Source organism: Pleurodeles waltl, chromosome 11 (assembly GCF_031143425.1).
Source record: "Pleurodeles waltl isolate 20211129_DDA chromosome 11, aPleWal1.hap1.20221129, whole genome shotgun sequence".
NCBI lineage: Eukaryota > Metazoa > Chordata > Amphibia > Caudata > Salamandridae > Pleurodeles > Pleurodeles waltl.
The window spans coordinates 913861537-913889312 of NC_090450.1; the positions used below are offsets into that span (position 1 = coordinate 913861537).

At 45.0% G+C, this 27776-nt stretch overlaps 1 protein-coding gene across 7 annotated transcripts in view; it reads left to right on the forward strand.

The window, feature by feature from the left end:
- P2RX7 (purinergic receptor P2X 7) overlaps positions 1-27776 on the forward strand; it is a 210909-nt gene that overhangs the window by 71455 nt on the left and 111678 nt on the right. For all 7 annotated transcript variants that reach the window (XM_069214884.1, XM_069214882.1, XM_069214883.1 and 4 more), the window contains 2 exons: positions 19803-19874; positions 22038-22110. In XM_069214884.1, coding sequence (XP_069070985.1) covers positions 19803-19874; positions 22038-22110 — 145 coding nt within the window. The remainder of the gene's footprint in view (positions 1-19802; positions 19875-22037; positions 22111-27776) is intronic.

The window sequence follows — 27776 nt, forward strand, 5'->3', positions numbered from 1 at the left end:
AATACATTTCTCAAGGATTCTTATTGGGTTTGGGGCTGGGAGTGGGACGGGTGGGATGGGGGAGCAGTTACCTGAAAGATGTTAAGTACACAGTTTATTTAAAAGTGATTGTTTTATATATCCCTCTGGCTCACTGGCCAAAGTATGCAAAAGTCAAAAAATTTGCTCAAAAAATAAAGAAGTAACAAAAATAGAAATTATGCTATAATAGTACAAAAAATGTGGATTATTTGTGTGTCTGTGTGTATGTTGGTTAACCAGTTTGAGTGAAGTATCCTTGTATATTATGGAAAGGTGAAACTATGTTCTCGGAACATATTGAAGTAATTAGCGTGGGAAAGACATTTGTCAAAGTAATAGATGGAACAGTATGGGACAAGAATTCAAATGTGGTGTGTGCAAGCAAAAGGGATGAGAGGGAAAGGTTGCCACTGAAATTATAAAAGAAAATTAAGTTTCTGATAATAAAACTGAGATGAAAATAATAAAAAGAGGGACCTTCAATTGGGAAGAACTAAAAAAACCTTTAAGAATGAAAGATTATGTGTTGAGGAAATTAAGCCACACATCCAATATGGGAATCGTAAGATAATATGTAGTTTAGTTATCTGTTAAGCATTTTGTGTACACATAATGTTTGATTTACATGTTGTTGTGCTGTGTTTCCAAGACAGAAGGAGATGTTCCAGCCTGAGTTTGGGTGAAAAGGTAGAAGTCCTAATGGTGTCAGGCATCAGAACCTTGGGAAGGAGTGTTATGCTATGAAGGCACACAGAAAGCAGTTGGATGGGATGCTGCTTTTGGCTGGCAGCGCTGGGGAGTTTGTGCTGAATAAATCCTTATTTTATCATTTGATTGTTTAGACCTCATCGTTCTGAATGGAGATTACTACAACAACTGTGTGAAGACTACCAAGCCTGTTGGGCCCTAGACTTCTAAAAAGGCTAATCACGAATTTGTCTGCTCTGCACCAACCATGGGAATGCTAGTGGGCTCATGAAACACCCAAGAGACGATGTGGCTTACAACAGACTGGCATTTCGGAGACACTCAGCTGACTTTTAACTGACGCTGCCACATCATGGGGTAAAGACCTGATGGGTGGTTCACCCTTCCACCTGTGTCTGCTTCCCATTGCTACAGACCTGGCTTCAGTAGCATTTCTAGAAGTTGGGGTAGACAAGATTTTTAGGTCAGGGCACACAAGGGGTCACAGATAAAATGAGCGGGGCACTTACAGTGGGCGATCACGAAGGCTGTGCGCATGTGTGTTTGCATATGTATTCTCCGAAAAACCAAGGGTTACAGGGCCGTTATAGTTAGGTTCACGTTTTACTCACACAAAACCAAGAAATTTAGCAATTATAGTTATAGCTATACTTATGTAAAGACACATAAACTCGTGGCCTAAAGTTACTTAACGGCATGAATTAAAGTTTCTTTAGATAAGTATAACAATAACTGCTTAATTTCTATGTTTTTGAGTGGGTAAACATAACTATAACATCCTTGTAATCTTAGTTTTTTCCAGTGAATGTGTATGTTTTTTTTTTTTAATGTAAGGTAATATATATTTACCACACATTAATACAACCAGCACAGGCTTGGCCGTGTGATGCAGGGACTGGCCTGTGGCCCTGCGGCCAAACCTCCCTGCATGTACCCGGCTGTAATCTGTCATTTGCTGTGTGCACTGTCAGCCACCCTTACTCCATGTTCTCGGAGCTCTTTCCAGGGTCTAATCATCAGGATTTCCATTGCCAAAGCAAACCATAATGGTAACACTGGGCATCCTTAACTAGTACTCCTCTCTATGGTCCATTATGTGGATAATATGCTGCTAGACTGCACCCAGATTTGTGCATAATAGCCTGACCCAATTTAGGGAGCTCTGTCAAAATTCTATTTTTTGCAACTCACTGAACATGTACTCCGCATGGCGAGTGTTGAATGCTTGTTCAATGTCAGGTGCACCATCTTTGCTTAGTTCTGCAGTAAGAAGGACATGACTAATCCTTCTGAAATGTATGAGTGTGCTGCTGCATGGGATAAAGCCACACTGGTCCTCATGTACCAAGTGATCTACAACCCATAGAAGCCTGTTGGCCAAAACTTAGGCCAGTGTCTTTGCATCAACATTTATCCGTGAAAGGGGTTGCAAGACCTGGATGTTTTGGGTCTGTCAACTGCCTCCCACATCGAGTACGGAAGTCTATCCATATACTTTGCTTCATTCTCGAACTCCAACAATTTCTCAGAGAGAGTTGCAGAAAAGAATTGATACCATTCCTGGGAGGGGCCATCTGCCCTGAGGACAGTGCAGTGTGGCATCACCTCTGTTAATTCTGCCCTTTGGAGATTTCACTCCAATTCCTCTATTTGCTTGTTAGGGAGTCTTTGAAGGATAAGACCTCTCAGGGCATTCCCGAGCATTTCCGCCCCGGGTGCCGGGGGGAGGGAGGGAGAGGTGTTTGCACAGGCCTGCCTGGTTGACCTGTATAATGCTAATACCTAGCTGAGCCCCTGCCTGTCTCCTCTGAGGTCTAATTAGGGTTAATATGAGCTGTGATGGTTTCTCCCTTTTCAATAACCAAGCCAACAGTCTACCTGATTTTCTCCCCCTTCCGTGGAATTTCTGTCTGTATTCTTTGAGCGTGAATCTGTCCAGTGTACCCCATGCTAGGCCCAATTACCATTTAGTGTCTAACAATTCCTTCTTAGCTATAGGATCTGGGTGTTTCCACTGTTGCAATTGGGAGTCCTTGTCTTCATGTTGAGTTAATTCTAAATGTGAACGATTTTTTATGCCAAAAACTTAACTCCTGTGTTCTCCTCTTAGCAAAACGTCCTTCCACTAGTTTGGTGTAGTTGCTGTCGGTCTCCAGCTACATTCCAGACATGTATTAATTGTTTCTGGTATCTCTGCATGGCCCAGCAGGATTTTTGACATACTCCACCTTGAGGGATTGGTGAGAGGAGAGGAACATGCCTGACCACTGAGCTGATTATAGGCATGTGATCAGATTTTGTGTGATATCGGGATAATCATTGTTATGGGTGACTCAGTAGCAGTAGTCCTTTTTAGCTGTCAGGTGGAGTTCCCACCACATATCTGCCCATCATTCATCATCCTTAATTGAATAACTGGGAAGCACAGTGCAGACCGTGAGGTAGGAGGATGCACAATGCAGATGTGAGGCAAAAGGATGCACCGTGCAGACAGTGAGGTAGAAGGATGCAATCTACAGAGAATGAGTGAGGCAGACATGCTGCACAGTCCATGCGTAAGTGAAAAGCACTGTGCAGTAAGTGAGTGGGGAAGTGCTGGGCAGACATTGAGCTGTGGCTGAAGTCTCTAGTGAAGCACTTAGCAGACAGGGAAGTGTGGGTGTAGCTCCCTGCAGACAGGGAAGTGTGATGAAGAACCCTGCAGACAGAGAAGTGTGGTGAAGAACTCTACAGATAGGGAACTGTGGTGAAGCACCCTGCAGACGGGTGTGGTGAAGCACCCTGCAGACAGTGAAGTGTGGTGAAGAGCTCTATAGATAGGGAAGTGTGTTGTAGCACCCGGCAGACAGGTGTGTTGTAGCACCCGGCAGGCAGGTGTGTTGTAGCACCCGGTAGGCAGGTGTGTTGTAGCACCCGGCAGGCAGGTGTGTTGTAGCACCCGGCAGGCAGGTGTGTTGTAGCACCCGGCAGGCAGGTGTGTTGTAGCACCCGGCAGACAGGTGTGTTGTAGCACCCGGCAGACAGGTGTGTTGTAGCACCCGGCAGACATGTGTGTTGTAGCACCCGGCAGACATGTGTGATGAAGCACCTGGCAGACAGGGAGGTGTGGTGACTAACTCTACAAATAGGGAAGTGTGGTGAAGCACCCTGCAGACAGGTATGGCTCAGCACACTGCAGACAGGTGTGATAAAGCTTCCAGCAGACAGAGAAGTGTGGTGAAACACCCCACAGACAGGTGTGGTGAAAGCACCCTGCAGATAGGGAAATGTGGTGAAGCGCCCTGCAGATAGGGAAATGTGGTAAAGAACTCTACAGACAGTGAAGTGTGATGAAGCACCCTGCGGACAGGTATGGTTTAGTACAATGCAGACAGGTGTGATAAAGCACCCTGCAGATAGGGAAGTGTGGTGAAGCACCCTGCAGATAGGGAAGTGTGGTGAAGCACCCTGCAGATAGGGAAGTGTGGTGAAGCACCCTGCAGATAGGGAAGTGTGGTGAAGCACCCTGCAGATAGGGAAGTGTGGTGAAGCACCCTGCAGATAGGGAAGTGTGGTGAAGCACCCTGCAGATAGGGAAGTGTGGTGAAGCACCCTGCAGATAGGGAAGTGTGGTGAAGCACTCTGCAGATAGGGAAGTGTGGTAAAGAACTCTACAGGTAGGGAAGTGTGGTGAAGCACCCAGCGGACAGGGAAGTGTTGTGAAAACACCCAGCAGACAGGGAAGTGTTGTGAAAACACCCAGCAGACAGGGAAGTGTTGTGAAAACACCCAGCAGACAGGGAAGTGTTGTGAAAACACCCAGCAGACAGGGAAGTGTTGTGAAAACACCCAGCAGACAGGGAAGTGTTGTGAAAACACCCAGCAGACAGGGAAGTGTTGTGAAAACACCCAGCAGACAGGGAAGGTGAAGCACCCTGCAGACAGGTGGGGTGGAGCACCCTGCAGACAGGTGGGGTGGAGCACCCTGCAGACAGGTGGGGTGGAGCACCCTGCAGACAGGTGGGGTGGAGCACCCTGCAGACATTGGTAGTGAAGCATTTTGCAGACATGGGTAGTGAAGCATTTTGCAGACAATGGGTAGTGAAGCATTTTGCAGACAATGGGTAGTGAAGCATTTTGCAGACAATGGGTAGTGAAGCATTTTGCAGACATGGGTAGTGAAGCATTTTGCAGACATGGGTAGTGAAGCATTTTGAAGACAATGGGTAGTGAAGCATTTTGAAGACAATGGGTAGTGAAGCATTTTGCAGACATGGGTAGTGAAGCATTTTGCAGACATGGGTAGTGAAGCATTTTGCAGACAGGGTCTGGAAGTGCTGTGCATGCAGGGAAGCGGAATGGGTGCTGGACAAGCACAGTGCAGACAGGTGTGGTGAAGCACTTTGCAGACAGGGAAGTGTGATGAAGAACCCTGCAGACAGAGAAGTGTGGTGAAGAACTCTACAGATAGGGAACTGTGGTGAAGCACCCTGCAGACAGGTGTGGTGAAGCACCCTGCAGACAGGTGTGTTGTAGCACCCTGTGGGTTGAAGCACCCTGCAGACAGGTGTGTTGTAGCACCCTGCAGACAGGGAAGTGTGGTGAGGAACTCTACAAATAGGGAAGTGTGTTGAAGCACCATGCAGACAGGTATGGCTTGGCACACTGCAGACAGGTGTGCTAAAGCATCCTGCAGACGGGAAAGTGTGGTGAAGCACCCTGCAGACAGGTGTGGTGAAAGCACGCTGCAGACAGGGAAGTGTGGGGAAGCACCCTGCAGATAGGGAAATGTGGTGAAGCACCCTGCGGACAGGAAAGTGTTGTGAAAGCATCCTGCAGACAGGTGGGGTGGAGCACCCTGCAGACAGGGGTAGTGAAGCATTCTGCAGACAGGGGTGGTGTGGCACTCTGCAGACAGGGTCGTGAAGTGCTGTGCATGCAGGGAAGCAGAATGGGTGCTGGACAAGCACCTGCAAACAGGGAAGAGTGGTGAAGCACCCTGCAGGCAGGGAAGAGTGGTGAAGCACCCTGCAGGCAGGGAAGAGTGGGGAAGCACTGCTCAGGCAGAGAGCTGGAATTAGTCCTGTTGAAGGACTGTGCTGACAGGGAAGAGTTGGTAAGCGCCACCCAGGTAGTGAGTGGTGGAGTAATCCGCTGCAGAGAGGGAGGTGTGGTGATGCTCTGCACCGACGGGGAGGAGCAGCCTTTGGGCAGTCAGTGCCCCCTTCCTAAGTACACTCCATTTCTCAGCAGGCCCAGGAAGTAGCCCAAGATGCCACATATTAAACAGCACAAGGTGTACCTCTGTGCCTCACTGCTCGTTCGAACTGTCTTGGCAGTAGCAACCCTGATAGCACTCGCTAGTATACGCCACTGCCTGCGCTCTCTCTTGAACATATGATGCTCTTGATGGAATGTTGCAATGTCACCCACCCAGGGCAGTGGCAGCAGATCATATGGTGCGTGGATGACACAGCAGCAAAAGAAAAAATAAAAGCTGAAGTACTTGAAGGCCTGGTCCTCTTCACAGCCAGCAGAGAAGCCTCACACCGATTACAAAAGCAGGAAGCGGGACTCTGAAGTTTGCTTCTGGGCTCCATGGAACGTTGTTACATCCTTGCATCTTATTTCCATTCAGGAGGCACTTTGTTATAAATTGACTATTGTACATTCCTACACTGCATTGCATTAAACCAACTACAAAAATGTACGCAACACCAGTTGTGTAGAGCTACTACATTTTCATCTTTGGATTGGGTAGTTACTAGTTATTTACAGCGTTTAGAAACGGCAGCAGCGCAGCATGCAGCGCTATATAAGAAACAGGCTATTATTACTGAAATACTTAAAGGGGGAGGTGAAATGGGGTCATAGCGACGGAAAAGGGGTGCACCCGTTCCAAGTCATCTTGTAGTTTAAATTACTAATGGCAGAGCTAAGATGCAGTTAACAGCACCTTGTAAACCTGTCCACTGAGAAAACCTTTGTTCATTCTTCTCCTGTGTGCTCCTTTCTAACTGGAATAGTTCAAAGAAGTCAGACATACGATACAAAAAGCATCACTCAAAACAAGAATAAAAACACTTTGCGCAGAAGACCTACAGCTAAGATATTCTCATGGACCTGTGTTGAAAGCTTGATAATTCAAAGCATGGGTTAAGTATATCGAGGTTTTATTCTAGTTAAAAGTGCAACCCTCCAGCACCGCGAGCCATCCTGGTGGGAAAAAGGCCCAAAGACAACTGACCTTACAAATAAAGAACAGCGATACAGAGCCCGTTCTAGGTGACCTCTGGTATATAACACGATAAGGCCCGTCAGAGGAGGCAGGTGGGTTATTCCAAAGGCCCCGCACTATTTGGAGGCCCCACACTGCTGCTGCAAGATATTTATAGATTTGTAAAGGGAGCTGCCACATTTTTGTTAAAGACGAGGCAGCTAACACGATTCGTACCACTAGAGGACGCCAGATACCGGATCTGTTATGTTTCTTGTTTCCCTACAGTACGTTCTCCCCCCAAAACTTGGGTTCTATTCATATGTGGGATTAATGGCAACAAACTCTCTCAAACTTATTAATTGTGTAATTTATGAGGACAGACACTTTTTCCTTGGCATATATTGTCCATATATCTTTATCCACCAAAAACGTGTTTATGGAATGGTCTGGGGTTTACAGACGTGTTCTGTGAGCAGCAGTAACTGGGATATTAGTTGCCTGCTGGTCTGGTTACTGGATGGATGCTGTTCACACCTGGATCCTCAAATGAGGGTGATAGGTTGAAGAGGAAGGATAACCGATTGTATGGCTCTAATGTGGGAGACAAAATCCATTCAGTATGTTTGTATAGGCTTCAAGCTCCCCCATATGTGGACCAGAGTGCCTCTTTAAAATTTTTCCAGGAGGTAACCGGACTCCCAAACATTTCTTTCAGCCTTGTACGAGCCAAATAGCATCTCCTCATAAGTTAACATGCATTTTCTTTACACTGTACACAAATGGATGTTAAGACGTGATGCCTTTTCGTCTTAGTCTATTTGAAACATTGTCTCTATGTGTGTTCTTTCGCTGCTCTCCAGCTCTCTCACCTTGTGAGAGTTTGCTGATTGAAGTAGCTGAGTTAAACTGACTTCATCTTCTTGATTTAGATCTAGTCCCTCATAATTCTCTCTTGAGCTAAGTGTCCCTTCTGAAAATAAACCTCCTTGAGGTGGTGGGTTGCGTTGATCTCCTCTACCAAACTCCATGTCTGAAAGATCAGGGTTGTAACATGTGCCCTTGGGAAGGGAAAGGTTGTGGACCAGTCTTTCTTGCCTTTTGTTGCCAATATTTCCAGTGAGTTAGTGTTGACTGGAGAAAGTTGAGGTTCCCTAGTCTACCTTTAGGTGGAAATAATAGGCATTGTAGAAGGACTGAGGAAAAAATTAGTTCCACTTCTACCCACGGTTCTTCCCCCAGATTATGGTTCCAATCGAATGCCTGGCTATTTGGGATGCATGTATGTATACAATTATATTTGAGAAGTCAATTTCTCCACCCCCTGTACTGTGGAATAGTGTGTTCTTAGTTACTATCAGGGTTCTAGCTTTCCAAACAAAACCTAATCGCTTAAAAAAAATTGGTATATTATCATCGTGGGTAATTTCATTGGCAACATTTTTGCTGATCATTGTAGTCAGGGGTAAAAATTAATTAACCTTTCATGTGCAGAATCTACATTGCAGAGATTTGGGACATGAAGTGCAGATACCCATGAGAGATTAATTTTGATGAATATCGATAATGTTACCACTGTATAGGAGTGTATTTCCTTAGTGTTGTAATTCTGTAACTTCTGTTCTAAATTTTAACTGGGAACACCCACATCTACTCATCCATGCGAATGTTACAACTGTGACAATTTGTTTTTTACTTCTGCATATGTAGGAAGCTACTCTGCATGCAAAGCTTAGATGTCTCTTGCTTTGTCAATGATGTCCAGCTTAGTGTATGGCAAATTTACAACTTTTATTATGTTAAATTATCACGTGTAGGGAAACCCCTTTGTGAATGGGACCTAAAAAGTTCCAGTCAAGTTTGTGACCTAACACAGTGGTATTAGCTAAAGTGAGGACGCAAGTGGTGAAGGGCTGGCTGAAGGACGGAGACTTGGAGATGGCATTACAACCATTTTGCTAAATGTCAGAAGATGGTGTGCTAATGAGGAGTGAGAAGTGTATTTCACCATATGGTGTTTGTGCTAGATTGATTAACCCTGCCCATGAAGGACTTCTTGGGGCCACAATGATGAAACGGAGACTGAAAGAGCATTCTTGGTGGCCTTCCATGAATAAAGATGTTCATGCAGTGGTAAAAGACTGTGTGATATGCAGTGGTGCAGAGAAAGGATTTAAAGTAAGCACACCTCCACTACAACCTATAGATTTTCCAGAGAAGTGCTAGGTGAAACTTGGTATCAACATGGTTGGTCCATTTCATTTTCCTCCTCACAGTTTATGGTATGCGTTTATATTGATGGATTATCATAGTAAATGGCTGGAAATATGTTTTGTGCCACACCTTCTGCATCTAATACAGTGAATTTCTTGAAAGACATTTTCATGAGGGAGGGCTTCCCAGACGCAGTTATCTCATACAATTGAGTACAATTTGTTAGCTATGAAATGGAGTGTTTCTTGAACAGTCAGGAATTAGATACTTAAATAGTTCTCTTTATCATCCTCAAACCAATGGTTTGGTTGAGAGGATGAATAAAGTAGTAGGAGAATGCATAAAAAAGGCAAGGAAAAACTATTATGGTATGGAAGTGGCGATTAAAACCATGTTCTGGCTTTACCACACCATATTCACTGACAAAGATATCTCCATTTGAAGTACTAAGAGGTTGCAAACCAACTTCCATTCTTTTCCCTGCATGGTTAGCTAAATCTGTAAAAGAAGAGTACACAAGAGATTTGCAGACAAGTTGGAGAGAGTGGTGTTGGAACAAAACAGAATGAAAAACAGATATGATATTATGAAAGCAACCAAAAAACAAGATATACGCCTAGGGGAAATAGTACGTATAAGAAACAGTAACTTTGTAAAAAAAGGGGAAGCCTGTTATGGTGATCCTGTGAGTGTGGAGAAAACATGTGGCAATGCAGTAATGGTGGATGGGGGACGATGGTGGAACAGGGCTAAAATTATAAAGATATAGGAAAAGTTTCCCGCAAGTGTTGAGCGTAATAGGGGGGTTTGTTGTCGCCCAGCAGTGTGTCATCCAACAGAAGGTTCCAGGATGACCCTCAGTGTACAAGTAGATGTGTGTTGTCCACCAGAAGGTCCCAGGATGGATTTTAATGCAACAAAGTAAATGGGCTTACGCAGACCTTCCCAGGAACAATTCATACCTTGGTAGCTGAGGCAAAAATTGTAGGTTCAGAAATTTTGTATTATTCATTTGGTATTTTGGCTTTTCGGGTTGTTTTTTTCTTATTTGTTTTATTATTGTATGGTATGTATATTTGTTCATCCTATGGTATAGCAGTCGCTTGTTGGCTACAGCTTTATGTTTTTCTCACGCCAACAGTGTAAGTACTTGTATTCACATGTTTTGTCTAGGGGAATGCTTATTAAGATTATAGAGGTGTATTGTTTATGGTCTTGGTATATTGTTTCTTAGATATGTAGATATATGATTAATGTAAAAAAAAAAAAAGAGAGAGATAATGTTGTAGTCCATGGTTGTATTCGTGTGGGTTAGAATTAAGAACCCGGATTGTTGGTAGCAGGTGGTACTGTTCTGAAGTAGCAGTCGAAGACATCGGGACGAGCTTTGAGTTGGCTCTTTCTAATGTTGGAATAAACATATATTTCTGCACTTACCTGGTGAAGTCTTCATTATTCTTCACCACACTGTGTCCCTTGCAAGTATAAGGAAATAAAATGAAATAAAAGAGTAGACTTAATACGGGGTTCAAAAAGCACACCCCTGCTCTCTCTCATGGAGACACAGCAAAGGTGGGCGAGACCTCGGGCTACAAGTAATTGTGCTGCCCGCTGTCACCTGAATGGTAGCGGGGAGCACAGTAGCCTTCACTATACTGTGTCTGTTCCTTTCCCCTCTGCTGGTTATTCCCACCTCGATTATCGGGCACATGAAAAGCAGACAGACCATGGTCGCTAGGGACCCCAGCCTCCCAGCCTTACACGCAAGAGGAGGTTTCTTTTGCAACACTGGCCCCTTTTTAAACCTTTGTTTGTATAACCTATAGAAGCTGTACAGTCTGCATGCTACGACTACCTACCCAGGATCTTAGGACAGATTAGTGTTAATCATCTAATGCTGAACAGGGACAGTGCTGAGGTGCTTTGTCCAGCTCCTCTCCTTTCTACACTCAGCCGAGTGAAAATTATCATGTCAAAGGCTTGAAAAAGAGCTGCTACATACAATAAAAAAAAAACACTTAACCTCACCAGTTATACTCCCAAGCTTCAACTCATTCAAAATTAAAAAATGCACACTGTTGTGAGGCTAACAATTTTGCTCACCCCAAGTCATAACTCTGTGTATGTTGTGTACTACAGAGACACTGGAGAGCTGCTAGGCATCATCAGCCAGTGTTTTTATCATGATGGATTACTTTACAAGCCAGTCTACATGTGTTGGTATGGTTTTAAATTGCAGAAGGGCTCAAGTCAACAGAGAGCTACAGAGATATGAGAATGATTGCCTACAGCCTCTGAGTATGAGAAAAAATCCACAAAACGAGTAGATAGAAAATATAGAAATCTATATCTTAGTGATGGTTTTGGTTACTTAATGCTATGAGTCAATTCATGTTAGGTGATGCCTTCTGAAAGTTAAGCTAATATGAAATGTAACTAACAAGTTTTCAAGACAGCTGCAACATATGCTACATCATCTCATTTGGTTAAATAATAGTTAATACTCTGCTTTAGCTTAGCAAAATCTGCTGGCAGAGGTGCTACACCAAACCATAAGTTGTAATTTATGTGGAAGTTCTCTTTTTAAATAATATCAGTGAGCAATGTCCTCCTTCCAGCATTTACATGGAATTTATTCACAGTAGAAAAGTGGTTAATTCAGTTTTGGTCACTTTATACATGTAGCATTAATTACCCACATTTAAAAAAAGTTAATCTCAGATTGTTGAGCTTTGATACATCACATGGCCACAGCCTAGGATTCTGAACTCTAGAGAGTGTTCACACTTGTGACCGCATATCTTTCCAGAACGGATACACAGAGCCACCCAGAAGAAATTGTTTTTTTTTTAAAAACAAACTTTCCTAGTAATTATCCATTTTTTGGAAATGTTTTAAATTGGCAGAAATCTGGTGATGGGGAAACGCTGTGGAACACATACAGTGTTTCTGTAGTTATGTGATAGATCTTTCTTTTAGAGGAGCAGGAGGAGCAATCTCACTGCACAAACTTTCGGAGGGAAGGGATTAAGGGATTAACTATGAGGGAAGGACAGCCAACCCTATTCTTATGTTACTTTGCATTACATTTGTAGGAATACATTTTTAAAGCCTCTGCTGGGAGAATACTTCATGATTAGTGTTCATCAATAGGAATGTTCACTTTTCAGTTTTGTCTGAACATTTATTACTTTCATGTGCGCCTGGCAATAAAAGGAATACAAATCATAGCACTATATCAATTTTAATTGTTTTTTACAAAGTCTGGTTATAAAGTTTTGAACGTTCATTTATTAAAAAGCATCTGTTCATCCTCTTGTGAGATGCACCAGATACTTAGGGCCTGATTTAGATCTTGACGGAGGGGAAGACTCAGTCACAAATTGACCTATATCCCATCTGCCTTATTACGATTCCACAATCTCCTGTGGAGATTGTAATAAGGCAGACGAGATATCCTTCATGTTTGTTATGGAGTATTCCCTCAGCCAAGATCTTGGGTTCACTGTGTAACCTAACTAGAAAAGGGACCTCTGATGGAGTGCGGTGGCATGAACGTGAGCTGAAGAAACAGAGCGTGAGATTAAAGGTGTCCTAAGGGGGGCGTTCCGAGGCTGGCTTTCACTGGTTGCGCAAGATGAGAGGCTTTTAGTACCATCCTCTGGTCCATGCTTTTTTAAATACTACAGTTGATGCCCTGACCATCAGCACTTTAAACTTTTTATCTGCCAGATGTTTTATTGTTCAATGGTTAACCCTTCTGTGAATGCACAAGTGAAGAATGAAATACAGTATGAATATTTGAATGCCTTGTAAGAGTGAATAGAACAGCAGCAGGTGTTTAATGTATAGTACAGGGTATTAATCATATTGGGCAAAGAGAAAAAGGAGTATTGCTTAAACTTCTCAAAATGTTTAGAAGGTGACCAGGAGACTACAGCCTACCTATGCTTATCTCTATAGTTCTCACGTACCGGCAGCTTTTAGTCCTCCTCCTTTTGAACCTCTTGTGGACCATACCAAAAACTTGGTTTAAACCCATCTATTGCTTTCCATTGATTGGCTTTATTGTCACACTTATTGACTTTCTTTTTATTTGGACAGCAAGCCTTTCTTTTCTTGTGTTGATCCCTCCGTTCTTTTGATTAAATGACTTGTGTCCTTCCATTTCTCACATTCAGTAACTACAATTTCCTTTTTTATTTTAGCACTACACAAGAATGCACGTTTTTCTGCTCTTTCCCTCATATGCTGCTCTCTCCTCGAACACCACGTCCAGGGCACGTGCTCTGTGTTTCTTCCTCCTCCCCATCCATTGCTTCCCCACTCTATCTTTTTTTTTCCGTTTTTAACTTTGGTATTCACAGGGGTGTCTCTGTTGCTCATGCAACCATTCGCTGTGTTCTCTGGCGTTGCCTTCTTCCCCACCCACTCCAGCCCACCAGTTCCTCCATAGGTCACCATCCACACTTCTTGGAGGGCCTTGCAGCTGCACGGCTGCTCGGTTCCTGAAACACACTTTCACACTAATTTAAATTTGTGTTTTCCCCACTCATTTACTGTAAAAAATAAAAAAAATGGTGGCTGCATCGTTACGCATGCCCGGATACGTCATCCTGCTAGGCCACCATTGTGTCCTCAAACAGACACTCACATGCGCAAATACTTCATTGTGCTATTATACTATTTTTTTTTTTATTTTTTTATTTTTAGCTCATGCTGCACAGAAATGTCAATGCTCCACAACAGCAGCAAATATTATTGGGAAAGCCAAGAACTATTGACTTTGCTTGTTTTCCTTTAGCAGATATGAACGCAGGTGGATGATGCAATTTGCATATGTTCCTACTTGTGAAGAAGGCATTTGGAACTATAGGCAAACGCAAAATGTGGCTCTGTAATGGACAGGATTCTAGGGTGATAACCGGAATGCGAATGCATTACCAAGAAGTATTTAAGTAGCTGAATGCCCGGAATCGAAAAGCACTTTGAACATTTATATTTACAAACCGTTCCATATAAGTAGTGAACTAGAAATAATTTAAAGTGATTTCATAACTATTGTTTCTCAGTGCAACGCTGTTTATATTGTGCATATTGTGTTGATAATTCAAAGAGACTAATTACTGTAATCAACAAGGTAACACAAGACTGACTGGTTTTCAGTTTACAGAAGTCCTAACCAGAAATGCATATTATACACATTAAGAGTTGAAAGTGTCTCTACAGTTAAAAACAGTCATTCGCCTACTAAAAGTGCTACACGGCTAGGCTACTAAAAACTTAGGCCATTCAAATCTTATCTGTGTTTTTATTTTCCAAAACTATCTGATGATCTACTTCACAAAAGAGTAAAAGAAATAGCGACATAAAGGTATATCGGCGTGTGTCTTTTTTATTTATATATATATATATATATATATATATATATATATATACGCACACACACACGTGTGTGTATATATGTGTGTGTGTGTGTGTGTATGTGTATATATATATATCTTACCTAGCGGCGGTCGCCACCAGGTAGTTATAGTTAGGACCATGTTTCCATAGAAAACGCATTTTTTGACTTTGCTATATCTTTGGCATTGTTTGATAAATCTTCACGAAATTTCCCAGAAAAAGTGTGCCGGTGATTCTTGCTGTGCACTGAAAGGTTTGGGGTGGTCCGTATAGTGGGGGCTGAGAAAAAGGGAGGGGGGGTCAAAAAAGTTGTGTTTCCCATGTTAATTCAATTCCCATAGGACCTTTAGTCACAGCTACAGTCCGATCCACTGGACGGAATTACACCAAGTTTAGCAGAAAGCTTGCTTTCGGTACACAGATTGTGCTTTCGCTTATTTGGTGTAAATCCGTTCAGTAGTCTTTGAGATATAAAAGGGAAAACAAATTTGTATATCTATGGCTTTGACGACTTCATGAAGATTAAGTGCTCGGCAAGGCAAATGCACAGCTCTGATTGGCTGCCAAAACTTCAAACCAGCGCCTGAGACGAGTTTCTCTAAAAAAAAAGTAAAAAGAAAAAAAAAGACAAGGGGCCAGGGTAGAGTCACCCTGACACCTTAGCTCTGGTGCCAGAGCAAAAAACACTTAAAAAAAATTCCCTTGAAATAGCAACATGGTCGCAAATTTCCTGGAAAAATAATTTTCTTTTTAAATGTGGGCTCCCATGCTTTTTCTTTAACCCCTTCGCTGCCAGGCCTTTTCCCCTCAGGTGCCGAGCCTTTTTATGGCTGTTTGGAGCAGTTTGCGCTTAGGCCCTCATAACGTTTTGTCCACATAACCTACCCACGCCGTCATTTTTTACCACCATCCTAGGGATTCTAGAGGTACCCAGACTTTGTGGGTTCCCCTGAAGGAGACCAAGAAATTAGCCAAACTACAGCGTAAATTTCGTGTTTGTTTTAAAAAAAAAAAAAAAAAAAAATAGGAAAAAGGGTTGCAGAAGAAGGCTTCTGTTTTTTTTTTCCCCCTGAAAATGGCATCAACAAAGGGCTTGCGGTGCTAAAATCACCATCTTCCCAGCTTTCAGGAACAGGCAGACTTAAATCAGAAAACCCAATTTTTCAACACAATTTTGACATTTTACTGGGACATACCCCATTTTTACTATTTTTTGTGCTTTCAGCCTCCTTCCAGTTAGTGACAGAATTGGGTGTGAAACCAATGCTGGATCCCAGACAGCTAAACATTTCTGAAAAGTAGACAAAATTCTGAATTCACCAAGGGGTAATTTGTGTAGATCCTACAAGGGTTTCCTACAGAAAATAACAGCTGAAATAAAACAATTGAAAAATATTGAAATTGAGGTGAAAAAAACAGCCATTTTTCTCTACGTTTTACTCTGTAACTTTTTGCTGCGCGGTCAGGTTTTTTGAAGCAATATACCTTTACGTCTGCTGGACTATTCTGGTTGCGGGATATAAATCAATCCATCAATCAATCAATTTGTAAAGCGCGCTACATACCAGTGAGGGTTTCAAGGCGCTGGGGGGGAGGGTGCTGCTACTGCTCGAAGAGCCAAGTCTTGAGTAGTTTTCTGAAGGAAAGAAGGTCCTGGGTCTGTCGTAGATCCGGTGGGAGGGTGTTCCAGGTCTTGGCGGTGAGGTACAAGAATGATCTGCCGCCGGAAGATTTGCGTCAGATGCGGGGGACGGAGGCGAGGGCGAGGTTAGCGGAGCGGAGATGCCGGGTGGGGGTGTAGAAGCTGAGTCTGTTGTTCAGGTATGATGGTCCGGTGTTGTGGAGTGCCTTGTGTGCGTGGGTGAGGAGTTTGAAGGTGATCCTCTTGTTGACGGGGAGCCAGTGAAGGTCTCTTAGGTGGGGGGTGATGTGGCAGTAGCGAGGGATGTTGAGGATGAGTCGGGCAGAGGCGTTTTGGAGGCGTTGGAGGAGTTTGGATGAAATACCGGTGTAGAGGGCGTTGCCGTAGTCGAGTCTGCTGCTGACGAGGGCCTGGGTTACTGTTTTTCTTGTTTCTGTTGGGATCCATTTTTAAACTCTGCTAAGCATGCAGAGGGTGTTGTAGCAGGAGGAGGAGATGGCGCTGACCTGCTTTGACATGGAGAGTGAGGAGTCGAGGGTGAAGCCGAGGTTTCGGGCGCTGTCGGTGGGTGTCGGTGGGGGACACAGTGTGGACGACCACCATGAGTTGTCCCAGGCAGAGGGGGTGCGCCCAAGGATGAGGACCTCTGTTTTGTCCGGCTTGTAGGTTCATCAAGAGCCCTAGGTACTCAGAGCCAGTGCTTAATTTGTAAATTAGGAGGTGACGGTGCTCAAAGCGCTTCTCTTAAACACGAGGCTGCTGTAATAAAATCTGCAAGCACTGAATACTGAGGCAGAGTAATCCTGAAGCCATCTCGGGACTCTTCAATCCATTTACGGCCACCCCTGCCCCTTCAGCTCATCCTGCAACTTTCTACTATCTCCCTTTTTGACGCTTTTTAGTTTTTCCTTCTTCCGTCTTTCACATATGTGTCTTTTGCTCGCAGCAAATGCTTGAGGCATAAGAATAAGCCCCAGCCCTCACAAATAAGTGCCGGTGCTCAGCACCGGAAACAACAAACACAAATTAAGCACTGCTCAGAGCCAATAAATGAGCTGCACCTTGCAGTGGGTTTTCATTCTATACCGGGTATACAGCAACTAATTAGTCGAAATATAAAGAGTGAAAATAGGTATCAAGAAAACCTTTGTATTTCCAAAATGGGCACAAGATAAGGTGTTGAGTAGCAGTGGTTATTTGCACATCTCTGAATTCCAGGCTGCCCATACTAGCATGTGAATTACAGGGCATTTCTCAAATAGACGTCTTTTTTACACACTGTCTTACATTTGGAAGGAAAAAATTTAGAGAAAGACAATGGGCAATAACACTTGGTCTTCTATTCTGTGTTCCCCTGAGTCTCTCGATAAAAATGGTACCTCATTTGCGTGGATAGGCCTAATGCTCGCGACAGGAAACGCAACATGGACGCGTCACATTTCTACATTGAAATCTGACATGTTTTTTGCAAAGTGCCTAGCTGTAGATTTTGGCCTCTAGCTCAGCCGGCACCTAGGGAAACCTACCAAACCTGCACATTTGTTTTAAAACTAGACACCTAGGGGAATCCAAGATGGGGTGGCTTGTGGGGCTCTCACCAGGTTCTGCTACCCAGAATCCTTTGCAAACCTCAAAATTTGGCCAAAAAACACTGTCCTCACATTTTGGTGACAGAAAGTTCTGGAATCTGAGAGGAGCCACAAATTTCCTTCCACCCAGTGTTCCCCAAGTCTCCCGATAAAAATGTTACCTCATTTGTGTGGGTAGGCCTAGCGCCCGCAACAGGAAATGCCCCAAAACACAACGTGGACACATCACATTTTCCCATATAAAACAGAGCTGTTTTTTTGCAAAGTGCCTAGCTTTGAATTTTGGCCTCTAGCTCAGCCGGCACCTAGGGAAACCTACCAAACCTGCACATTTGTGAAAACTAGACACCTAGGGGAATTCAAGATGGGGTGACTTGTGGGGCTCTCACCAAGTTATGTTACCCAGAATCCTTTGCAATCCTCAAAAGTTGGCCAAAACACACTTTTTTCTCACATTTCGGTGACAGAAAGTTCTGGAATCTGAGAGGAGCCACAAATTTCCTTCCACCCAGCGTTCCCCCAAGTCTCCCGATAAAAATGGTACCTCACTTGTGTGGGTAGGCATAGTGCTTGCAACAGGAAATGCCCAAAACACTATCTGGACACATCAAAATTATCAAATACAAAACCTCCTGTTTTTGCGGGGGACCTGCATTTTTGGTCCTGGGCTCAGCAGCCATCTAGGGAAACCTACCAAACCCAGACATATCTGAAAACTAGACACCTGAGGGAGTCCAGGGAGGTGTGACTTGCGTGGATCTCCCAATGTTTTCTTACCCAGAATCCTCAGCAAACCTCAAATTTAGCTAAAAAAAATCAAATTTTCCCACATTTCTGTGTGGGATCATAGCCCTGGGCCAAATTTCCTAACACCCAATGTTCCCCTCAGTCTCCTGGTAAAAATGATGCCTCACTTGTGCAGGTGGGCCAAGTAGGCCTCAGCACATTGTGCGTTTGTTTAACATATATATAGTTTAAAATTTTACGTTTGTTCATTTATTTCAACACTATTTCCTATGCGGTTTTATTTTAAGTCCCTTCCTCCATTATTTTCTAAGGTTATTGCAGCACCTGTGAATGGCCAAGGGTAATGCTGAAATTACTCCACATCTGAACTGGAGTACATATGCAACTGTTTTGGGTCTTTTTTGGCGTCATTGACTTTAGAAGTACAGCTTTAGAATAAGAAGTGGCGTACTCTTTTGTTTGTGGGTTCATATCCCTCACTAAACCCCTCCCTAGGCCTTCCATAGCTCCTCCTTACTCCCCCAAAACTCCTCCTCTTTAGCCCTAAATTTTCCTAATTTTCCAGCCACTCTTTCTGCCCTTCCCACATTTTCTACTAAAATAGATATCTACTTGTGTGGAGATCTGCACTCAGGGCAGACATCTTTGCACATAAAAGATGAGCAGAGGTGGAAACTTCTGCACATAGGTTTGTGAATAGCATTTTCTAGTACGTTAATAGTTCTATTCTAGTGCTAATAAGCATAATATACAATGCAGTTTATGAGTGGCCTAGATTTCACAACAATGTATGTGATGCACATTGATGTGCTTCTTTTCATTTGAGAAATGTCACTTTTATTCTGTGTAGCTGAAACTATATTGGCTCTCTTGGATTATGTTATGAAAGACATACGCTTGAAAAAGGTTTGCGCAAAGATGATGGAGTGGTCACGTAATGCAAGGATTAAAATAACATATGCTGTATTTCATAATGCTGTCGTAAGTTGCCTTGGGGTTCCATGACTTTATAAAGAAGCTCAACCTTGTTCCGCTATGTGGTTACAGTAGCATTAGTGACCTGCAGTAACCTTGTAATGTACACTAGAGGCTTCTTTTCTCCCACATATTGTTATCATGCCTCCATAGCATGTGCAGTTTGGGGCTCTGGGTTGCATGCTAATGTTCCATTTATAATCAACATAAGTAAAGTAATCTATTTTTAATAGACTGTGCTGGCAGGTTAATTTATGTTTTGTCATCATTTGATTGTATTCTCTTGTCTTGTGTTTCTTTGTAGGGTGTAGACTCCTTCTTTGTTATAACTAACATCATATGGACTGAAAAACAAGTACAGAATATCTGTGCCGAGGTAAATTAATATTGTTCATGAGTGATCACACCTGTACAGAGTGTTAATTCTCCGAATCCCAAAGCTTTGATATTTCTATGGTTCCATTGTGTTTTGTAATGCCTTCAGTAGAATTTTGAGCCTGTGTGTTGATGCAACACTATCCGTAGGTTATATGAGACAACTACATACTTATTGTATTCCTAAATGAATTATGGGCCATACACTTAGAACATAAACAATATTTTTCTAGATTGTGATTTCAAACTTAATTGCTTAAAATCAGTTGCACAGCACTCAATAGTTTGGAAAGTTCTAAATATATCCAAAGAACCAAAGTGGAACAAGTGCATGAAAAGAAAATGCTTAATAGGATTCATTAGAAAATTACACTCAAAACGCACAGTTAGGAGGGGCATAAACTGATGTGCTGACAGCACGGTGAAAGCCTCACACACTGGCTCAGTAATGCATTAAAGTTTCCCAATAGTACCATATCATAGGAGAAAACAGGACGCCTGGCTGATCTGTGGGAGGATGGCCTAAATATAAATCATATTTAGTCCTAGAAGTGGTTGTCCATGTTTCAACTCTGTGGCCATGCTCCTCGGGCCTTCATCAGGATGGAGGAGTGTGATAAGGTAATGGACTCTTGTGTGTTTGCAGAAAAATGCCGGGGGCACAAGATTATTTAGGTTACGTGGTGTATAATGCCATAGACTGTCGATACAGCAGTAAGAATTAGAGCTGCTTAAATGTTGACCATTTCTGTGATTATGTAAAATAAGTCTTCTGAATTAGTCCAGGTTTGGGTATTCCTAAGGGTATAGTAAAAAAACAATACCCCTAGTCATAGATGATATACCCATTGTTTTGGGGTTCCATAAACAGCTTATCTGAGTCAATGCAGCTGTGATACCACCTTTTTGAATTATGATATAGAGAATCGGAGGTGAGGATAGAGTATATAATGATGTTCAACACCAGTGCTACACATGTGGTAGTTGTTCAGGGTAACTACCAATAGTTCAAATGATGAGTATGTGCATTTATTTTCTGTGGCCATCCTTCAAATGTGATGTGGCTCTGGTACACGCGTGCCCGTGTTAGACCCCTACAGTACATCAGTCAGGAAAACTGTAAAGAAAGCTTCTCGAAAAAGGAAATGATGGCTGGCATCGCCTTGGCAGGGCACTTCGATACCCTGCATAACTTGTTTAATTGGCTCCCAAATCACCTCAAATACTTATGTTAGCCTTGACGTATTTTGAAAGTGATTCATGTCCAAGTGAACATTCCCTCATTGCTTCCAAAGTCCTCTCATCCAAGCCAGTGGTGAAATATGATCCTACTTAAATTATTCATGGCAGGGACTGCAATAAAGTTCGCTTCCTCTGTGAGGTTTCAGCCGATCTAACCCTAACGAAGGGCAAAAAACCTGGGTGTACCGGGTCATGCCTATTGTGGTGCTGTAATCACTCCACGTTATTCCCTAAAAAGCTCTATAGGTGGTAATTATTGCACTACCAAATTCCCAATGCATTGGTGTCACATTGTAACGGGTGCACTACGCACAGCGTCCAGCCTGGGCCATTCACGCTCAGCCCCCAAATGTGTAAGGAACAGCTTTAGATCCGCCGAGGTAAAGACCAGCATGCATTCCCCAAAATAAACCGACAAGCACTTCAAGCTGAAAATTGTAAGGAATTTGCCAAAACATGATTTACTTCTTCAGGTGCTATTTGCTGCGTTTTCACCCAACTTTAAATCGACAGGCCTCCTAAAACTATGAAAACATAAATATATACAATGAAGTGTGAATGTGAGCCACAGCTAAGATGTGCAAGACCCGAAGGTGACACTTGCAGCTAAAGAGACATTGCACTTCGGCCAGCTTAGCAAGTAGCTGTGCTCTATTATTTAAAGTGGGATTGAGAAAAATGTTGCTCTCATAACTGGGAAAGTTGCTAAGTTATTTTCCCTCTGCGTACAGGTTTCTCCAACTGGTTGAATGTATGTAGTGATACGTGTGTAGAGCAAAGCTAGCTGGATGGGCAGAGAGCACTAGGGGTACACCATCCAAGATCTTTACAGTAAACAAGTACTTGTGCCCTTTGAAGAGGTATGTCTTATTTCTGAATTACAGTATTTAAAAAGACTTGTGTATGACATTCTGTTTTTCAGTATCCAACTCCCAGAACAATCTGCTCTACGGATAAAGTGTGCATCAAAGGCCATGCGGCCCCGCAGGGTAATGGTACGTTCCCATAGCTATGCATCTTTCAATGCATGCATATATGAAGATTTGTGCCCTTTTGATTGAATGTGGACTTAGGTGTTAGGATTGACATTAGGACATGCCACTGACGTATGATGCATCTGTACATGAAGTTGTCAAAATGTACATTATCTGAGTGTAGCTCAAAACCAATGGAGCAATGTGCATGAGAAAAGAAGCAGTTTTTATATTAATACCATGGCCAGGAACTAAGATTTCTTCACATGCTGTCCACAAGTTGGATTCTAGGTAGCTGTATTAGTGATGATCGAGGTGTTTCTGGAAGAGACAGGCTTTCAGATCTTTTCTGTAGTGGAGCAGCTACTGGTCTACTTGGGATCTGAGGCAGGGTATTACTCCTGATCCATGGTGTGCAATATGAGATTACATTTGTACCCTTTTCACATCTCTGGGATCACAGGCTTACAATGTTGAGGCTTTGTTTTTTTGTTTTGATCACTATAGTGATTTTATTTTTTTATGCCAGAAAGGGTGGCTTGTTGGAGGTTACTGGCTAGTTGATGATGCGCCAGGCCTTGAATGCCATGCTGCTTATTGGCGAATGTAGGGGTCATTAAGTTGTTTAAGAGTAGAGGTGCTGTGATAGGTATGGCACTACACAATGTGACTAGATGAATAGCAGGGATGCTGAAAGAAGGGCATTGTTCCAGTCCAGGTGTAAAAACACCAATGCCCTGAAGCCTCCTTTTGGAAAGTTTAGCTTCATTTCGCTGTGTAGGTATAATTGGCACTAATCTGTGTGGGTTTTGTTGACGTTGTGCATTCAGAAGATCACATTTTTGTCAAAGTAAAATTCAAGTGATTTTGCCATGCTCGGTTTGCTTAGATGCAAGTCTCTCAGGTTCATGTCAGTGAGCTAGTTCTGTATATGAGGTTGTTTGGCACTCTCGGTGATTGGGATGAACTCAATTTTGGTGGGGATACAGTTTTTGATGGGCATATGCTATCCAGACTTGGATGAGTGTAAGGCACTTTTTAAGCTAGTTGATGCAATGTTTGCCAAGTCTTTCATATATAAAAGTGTTACAGCTTATTGGTGTATTTCGGGGACGTGGCCAAGCACCAAATTGACTAGGCAGCAGGGCGCCGGAGCTCTGGGACCTGCGGTCGTACTGGAACCCCCACTGACGATCCTGCAATGGGGAAACACTTGGGGGCCCTCCCCTAAGCCCCTGAGACAACCAGGAGCCCAACCAGCGGTCGTGCTGTAAACCAGAACTCCCTGAACCCGACATCTACGGTGGTGGAGCGCGGCCAGCCCAAGACGGCGGCCGTCCTTCAGAGTGGAGACCACTGAAAGGGACGCTGTGCACCAGGGGCAGTGCCGGCGGCTTGCACCACCTGGATTGACGAGCTGCTGCCTGGGCCCTACCGCCGACGAAGAGAGGAGAAGGCTGGGCCCTGAGGTGACGGAGCCCAGACCTGACGGGTGGACGGCCAGCCGCTGTGCTCCGCGTTGCCAAGGGGGGTCCCACGCGGCTGAGGGACCCGCAGAAGGAGAACCCCCGAGATCGGTGCCCTGCGTGCCTCCAGTGCGAGACAAGAGGTGAGAGAGGTTCGCGGGGCCCAGATGGGGGCGTGGGAACCCTGGAATGCCCTAACAGTCAGCATGGGCAGGAAGGACCCGAGAGAGGGCTGCGGGCAAGCACAGCCTAATGGCAGTGCCCAGCGACATGCACAGTGCCAGAGAAGACAGCAGAGATTTAAACAGACCACACACCACACCCTTGTATCAATGCAGGCCAGCACAGAGGACGACAGGGCCTTACAGGAGCAGACAGGAGATCTGGCGTAGAGGAGGAATAGACAGAGCAAAGTTACAAGGCCACTGGAAGGAGCCCCCCCCCCTCCCCCCACAACAGCATGGAGATAGGAGTGGAGGTTACCCATGGAGTACACTGGCGAAAAAATAGTGAACTAGGACTGCAAGCCTTGGTGCAACAGAGTACAGCGAGGCCTACTGACTGACCATTCTGGGGAGGCGAGGCCACCTCGAGGCGACACAGGGCACCACAGTGATACCCCTGAACAAGAGCTGGGGCCAAGAAACCTGATCAGACAGAGATGGCACACTTGAAGGAAGGTGTGGTGACATAGGGAAACTGGAGGGAAGCAGTACCCTGTGGTGAGGAGAGGGAAGAAGTGGCGGGTGAGGAGAGATGGAACCCCCGTCAGCCCTGGGCACACTGAGCCGCCCCCTAGGGGGCCTAAAGTGGCCCTGGAGAAAAGAGAAATAAGTGAACTCGGCGATTTTGTAGACCTTTGTCGGCGAACCCCACAATAAACAAATAGGTCGTGTCAGCGCGGCTACAACCCAGCACACCCAACCAAGGAGACCCAGGAGACACCGGCTCTCCAAATTAGACCGACTACAGCAGTAAGACACCTCGCCGGGGCCTCCTGGGGGGCACAGGTCCACAACATAAGAGAGAAACCATGCCTGGTCACAATGAACACCCAAGGGAGGAACCTACCCCCAATATATTGCCAAATAGGCAAAGCCCTCAAGAAGAGAGTGCGACATGGGGGGCCTCTTGCTGCCCAGACCAACCAAGGAAGCAGCAGACGCACTTGCACTCCACACATCGGAGATGACGCCCACCACACCATCACTACAGGACGTACTCCAGGCCATTGCAGCCTCGCGAACAGCACTGGAGGTCAAAATAGACACGCTGAGTATAGATCTAGGCCTCCTTGGGGATGACCACAGACGATTAGCAGAGAGAGTCACCACGACGGAACGGAAATTAGCTGAGGCGGTTCCTGCGATGGCCATTTGAATGCCATGGAAACCCACCTAAAAGCACTAGAAAATAGAGCGGAAGATGCTGAGAACAGAGCAAGATGCAATAACATGAGAGTAATAGGACTTCCAGGAAAAAACAAAGGATCCGATATGGTGGGATATCTGGAACAATGGCTTACAAAGTGGTGGCCCCGGAAGGCCTCTCACCCTTTTTCGGCATAGAAAGGGCTCATAGAGTACCTGCTGAATCACCTCCTCCGGAAGCTCCCCCAAGACCGGTGATAGCGCCACTTTCCCATTTCAGAGCCCGAGACTACATATTACACCAGACACGACTACACAAAGATCTGAAGATTGCAAACAGTAAAATAACAATATTCCCTGATTTCTCACGAGAAGTCCAACGCCGGAGAGCTGTATTCACTTTTGTGAAACGCAGGCTCAGAGAACTAGAGATACCTTACTCTATGCTGTTCCATACCAGGCTCCGAGTGGTCACCCAGACAGGGGTGGAATTCTTCAACACGCCGCCAGAAGTGTGGGCCTGGTTAGAGATGAGACCAGACCCGGACCCGAGTGCCACTTAGCAACGCTGACCCAGATCTCGTAGGAGACAGCCATCATCCTGGACTGACCCGCCCACACCTGAAGAAGCACAAGAGGAACGACAGAGGATGATGGCGGTGGTTGCATCGCTGGGCAGGACATCAGGGGGCACAATGTCCCTGAGCCAACAGAGGGGCAGAAGAGACGGACTCAGACAGCGGGGCCTCGTCCTCAACCTGATCGTTGGTGGTTCTGCCAGTGGTCACCCCAGCAAAGCAGATGAACTCATATAGAAGAGAGGCAGAGCACTGCAATAGTGCTTGATTAGGAACTCCAACTGCTACCCCGTTGGTGGGCCCTGGATGGGCGGTGTGAATAGTGATACATCCTTCTCTAATACTATGGGCAAAAATGCCCTTACCACACAATTTTGGGACCCTCCCTCATAGCAGAAAACAAAATGAGGGGTGAGATGCAAGCCGAGGGAATCCCAGAGCACCTGGCCACAGGACAACGAAACCACCACCCCTGCACAGAACGTGGCCTGAAAGTTAGAGGCTATGAACATTATTGAATTTTGTTTTTTTGATGGTTTTGGCGAAAACACTATGGGGGTCATTCTGACCCTGGCGGCCGGTGGCCGCCAGGGCCACCGACCACGGGAGCACCGCCAACAGGCTGGCGGTGCTCCCACGAGCATTCTGACCGCGGCGGTTCAGCCGCGGTCAGAAGCGGAAAGTCAGCGGTCTCCCGCCGACTTTCCGCTGCTCGGGGGAATCCTCCATGGCTGCGGAGCGCGCTCCGCAGCCATGGGGATTCTGACACCCCCTACCGCCATCCTGTTCCTGGCGGGTCTCCCGCCAGGAACAGGATGGCGGTAGGGGGTGCCGCGGGGCCCCCGTAAGAGGGCCCCGCAAAGTATTTCAGTGTCTGCCATGCAGACACTGAAATACGCGACGGGTGCAACTGCACCCGTCGCACCCCTGCAACTACGCCGGCTCAATTCTGAGCCGGCGTCCTCGTTGCAGGGGCATTTCCTCTGGGCCGGCGGGCGCTCTTTTGGAGAGCGCCCGCCGGCCCAGAGGAAATGTTAGAATGGCCGCCGCGGTCTTGTGACCGCGGTGCGGTCATTTGGCGGCGGAACCTTGGCGGACGGCCTCCGCCGTCCGCCAAGGTTAGAATGAGGCCCTTAGTTCTTTGCCCTTTGGAAGGGGAGTTGGGGAGAGTGTTTTTGGTTACAGACCAATCCACTTTGTGTTGCCTAGATATCTCATATAATCACGTGGATGTGAATAGGGCACCCTTAGGATGGGAATGGGACCTCGAAGCCAGTCACTGGGTTCTTGTTACGCTGCTAATGGATACTACACTAAAAATCAAGTTCCCCACATGGAATTTTAGGGGGATACGATCCATGACTAAGCATCAGAGGTATTTTCATTCCTTAATAGGCGGGGTGTCCAAATAGCGAAGCTGCAAGAGACACATCTAGATGTTGTTGAAGGCCATGACCTCCAAAAGCGATGGAGAGGCCAGGTATATTATACCACTTACTCTGCCTTCGCCAAAGGGACCTTGATATGGATCAAACATGGGGTACCATATTAACACACGGTGACTGTCATAGACCCACTGGGAAGATATACCATAATTATTGGAAAGCTAGATGGGAGGGAGACAGTGCTGGGCAGCATCTACGGCCCCAATACAGACCAGGCGGGATTTCTAGCATCCGTTTCTGAATGGCTGGCTGCACACTTAATGGAACCTGATTTGCTGGGGGGAGACTTCAATTGTATAGCAGACACAAGATTAGAAAGGTCACACCCCCGCCCCCCATGCCCTCATCACCAACCACTAGGACAGCCCACGGATTCCGTGATTGCCAACAGAATAGGGGCCTGGTTGACTCCTGGTGCATCCAACACCCAGGTCAACTGGATTATTCATTCTACTCACCAATGCATGATCTACATGTAAGATTACATATGTTCCTATGTACACCAGAGGTACACGAGCTGACACACCTGAGTGAATACCTAACTCGAACGATCTCGGACCATAATCCATTGCTAATTAGCTTGGATGGTCTCTGATACGCACACTGATCCCCCACATGGTGGCTCCAACCAACTTTACTAGAGGACGAGCCTTTAAGCAAACTATAGGCACGGCAATAGATGCTTACTTTGAGACTAATGAAGACTCAACAACTTCAAAACTGATAGAATGGAACGCGTTCAAGGTAGTCATTAGAGGGAGCTGTATCTCAGTAGCTGCCGGTGAGCATCGGGTGTTGCTTCGGGATATAGCAAAAGCTGAACAAGAA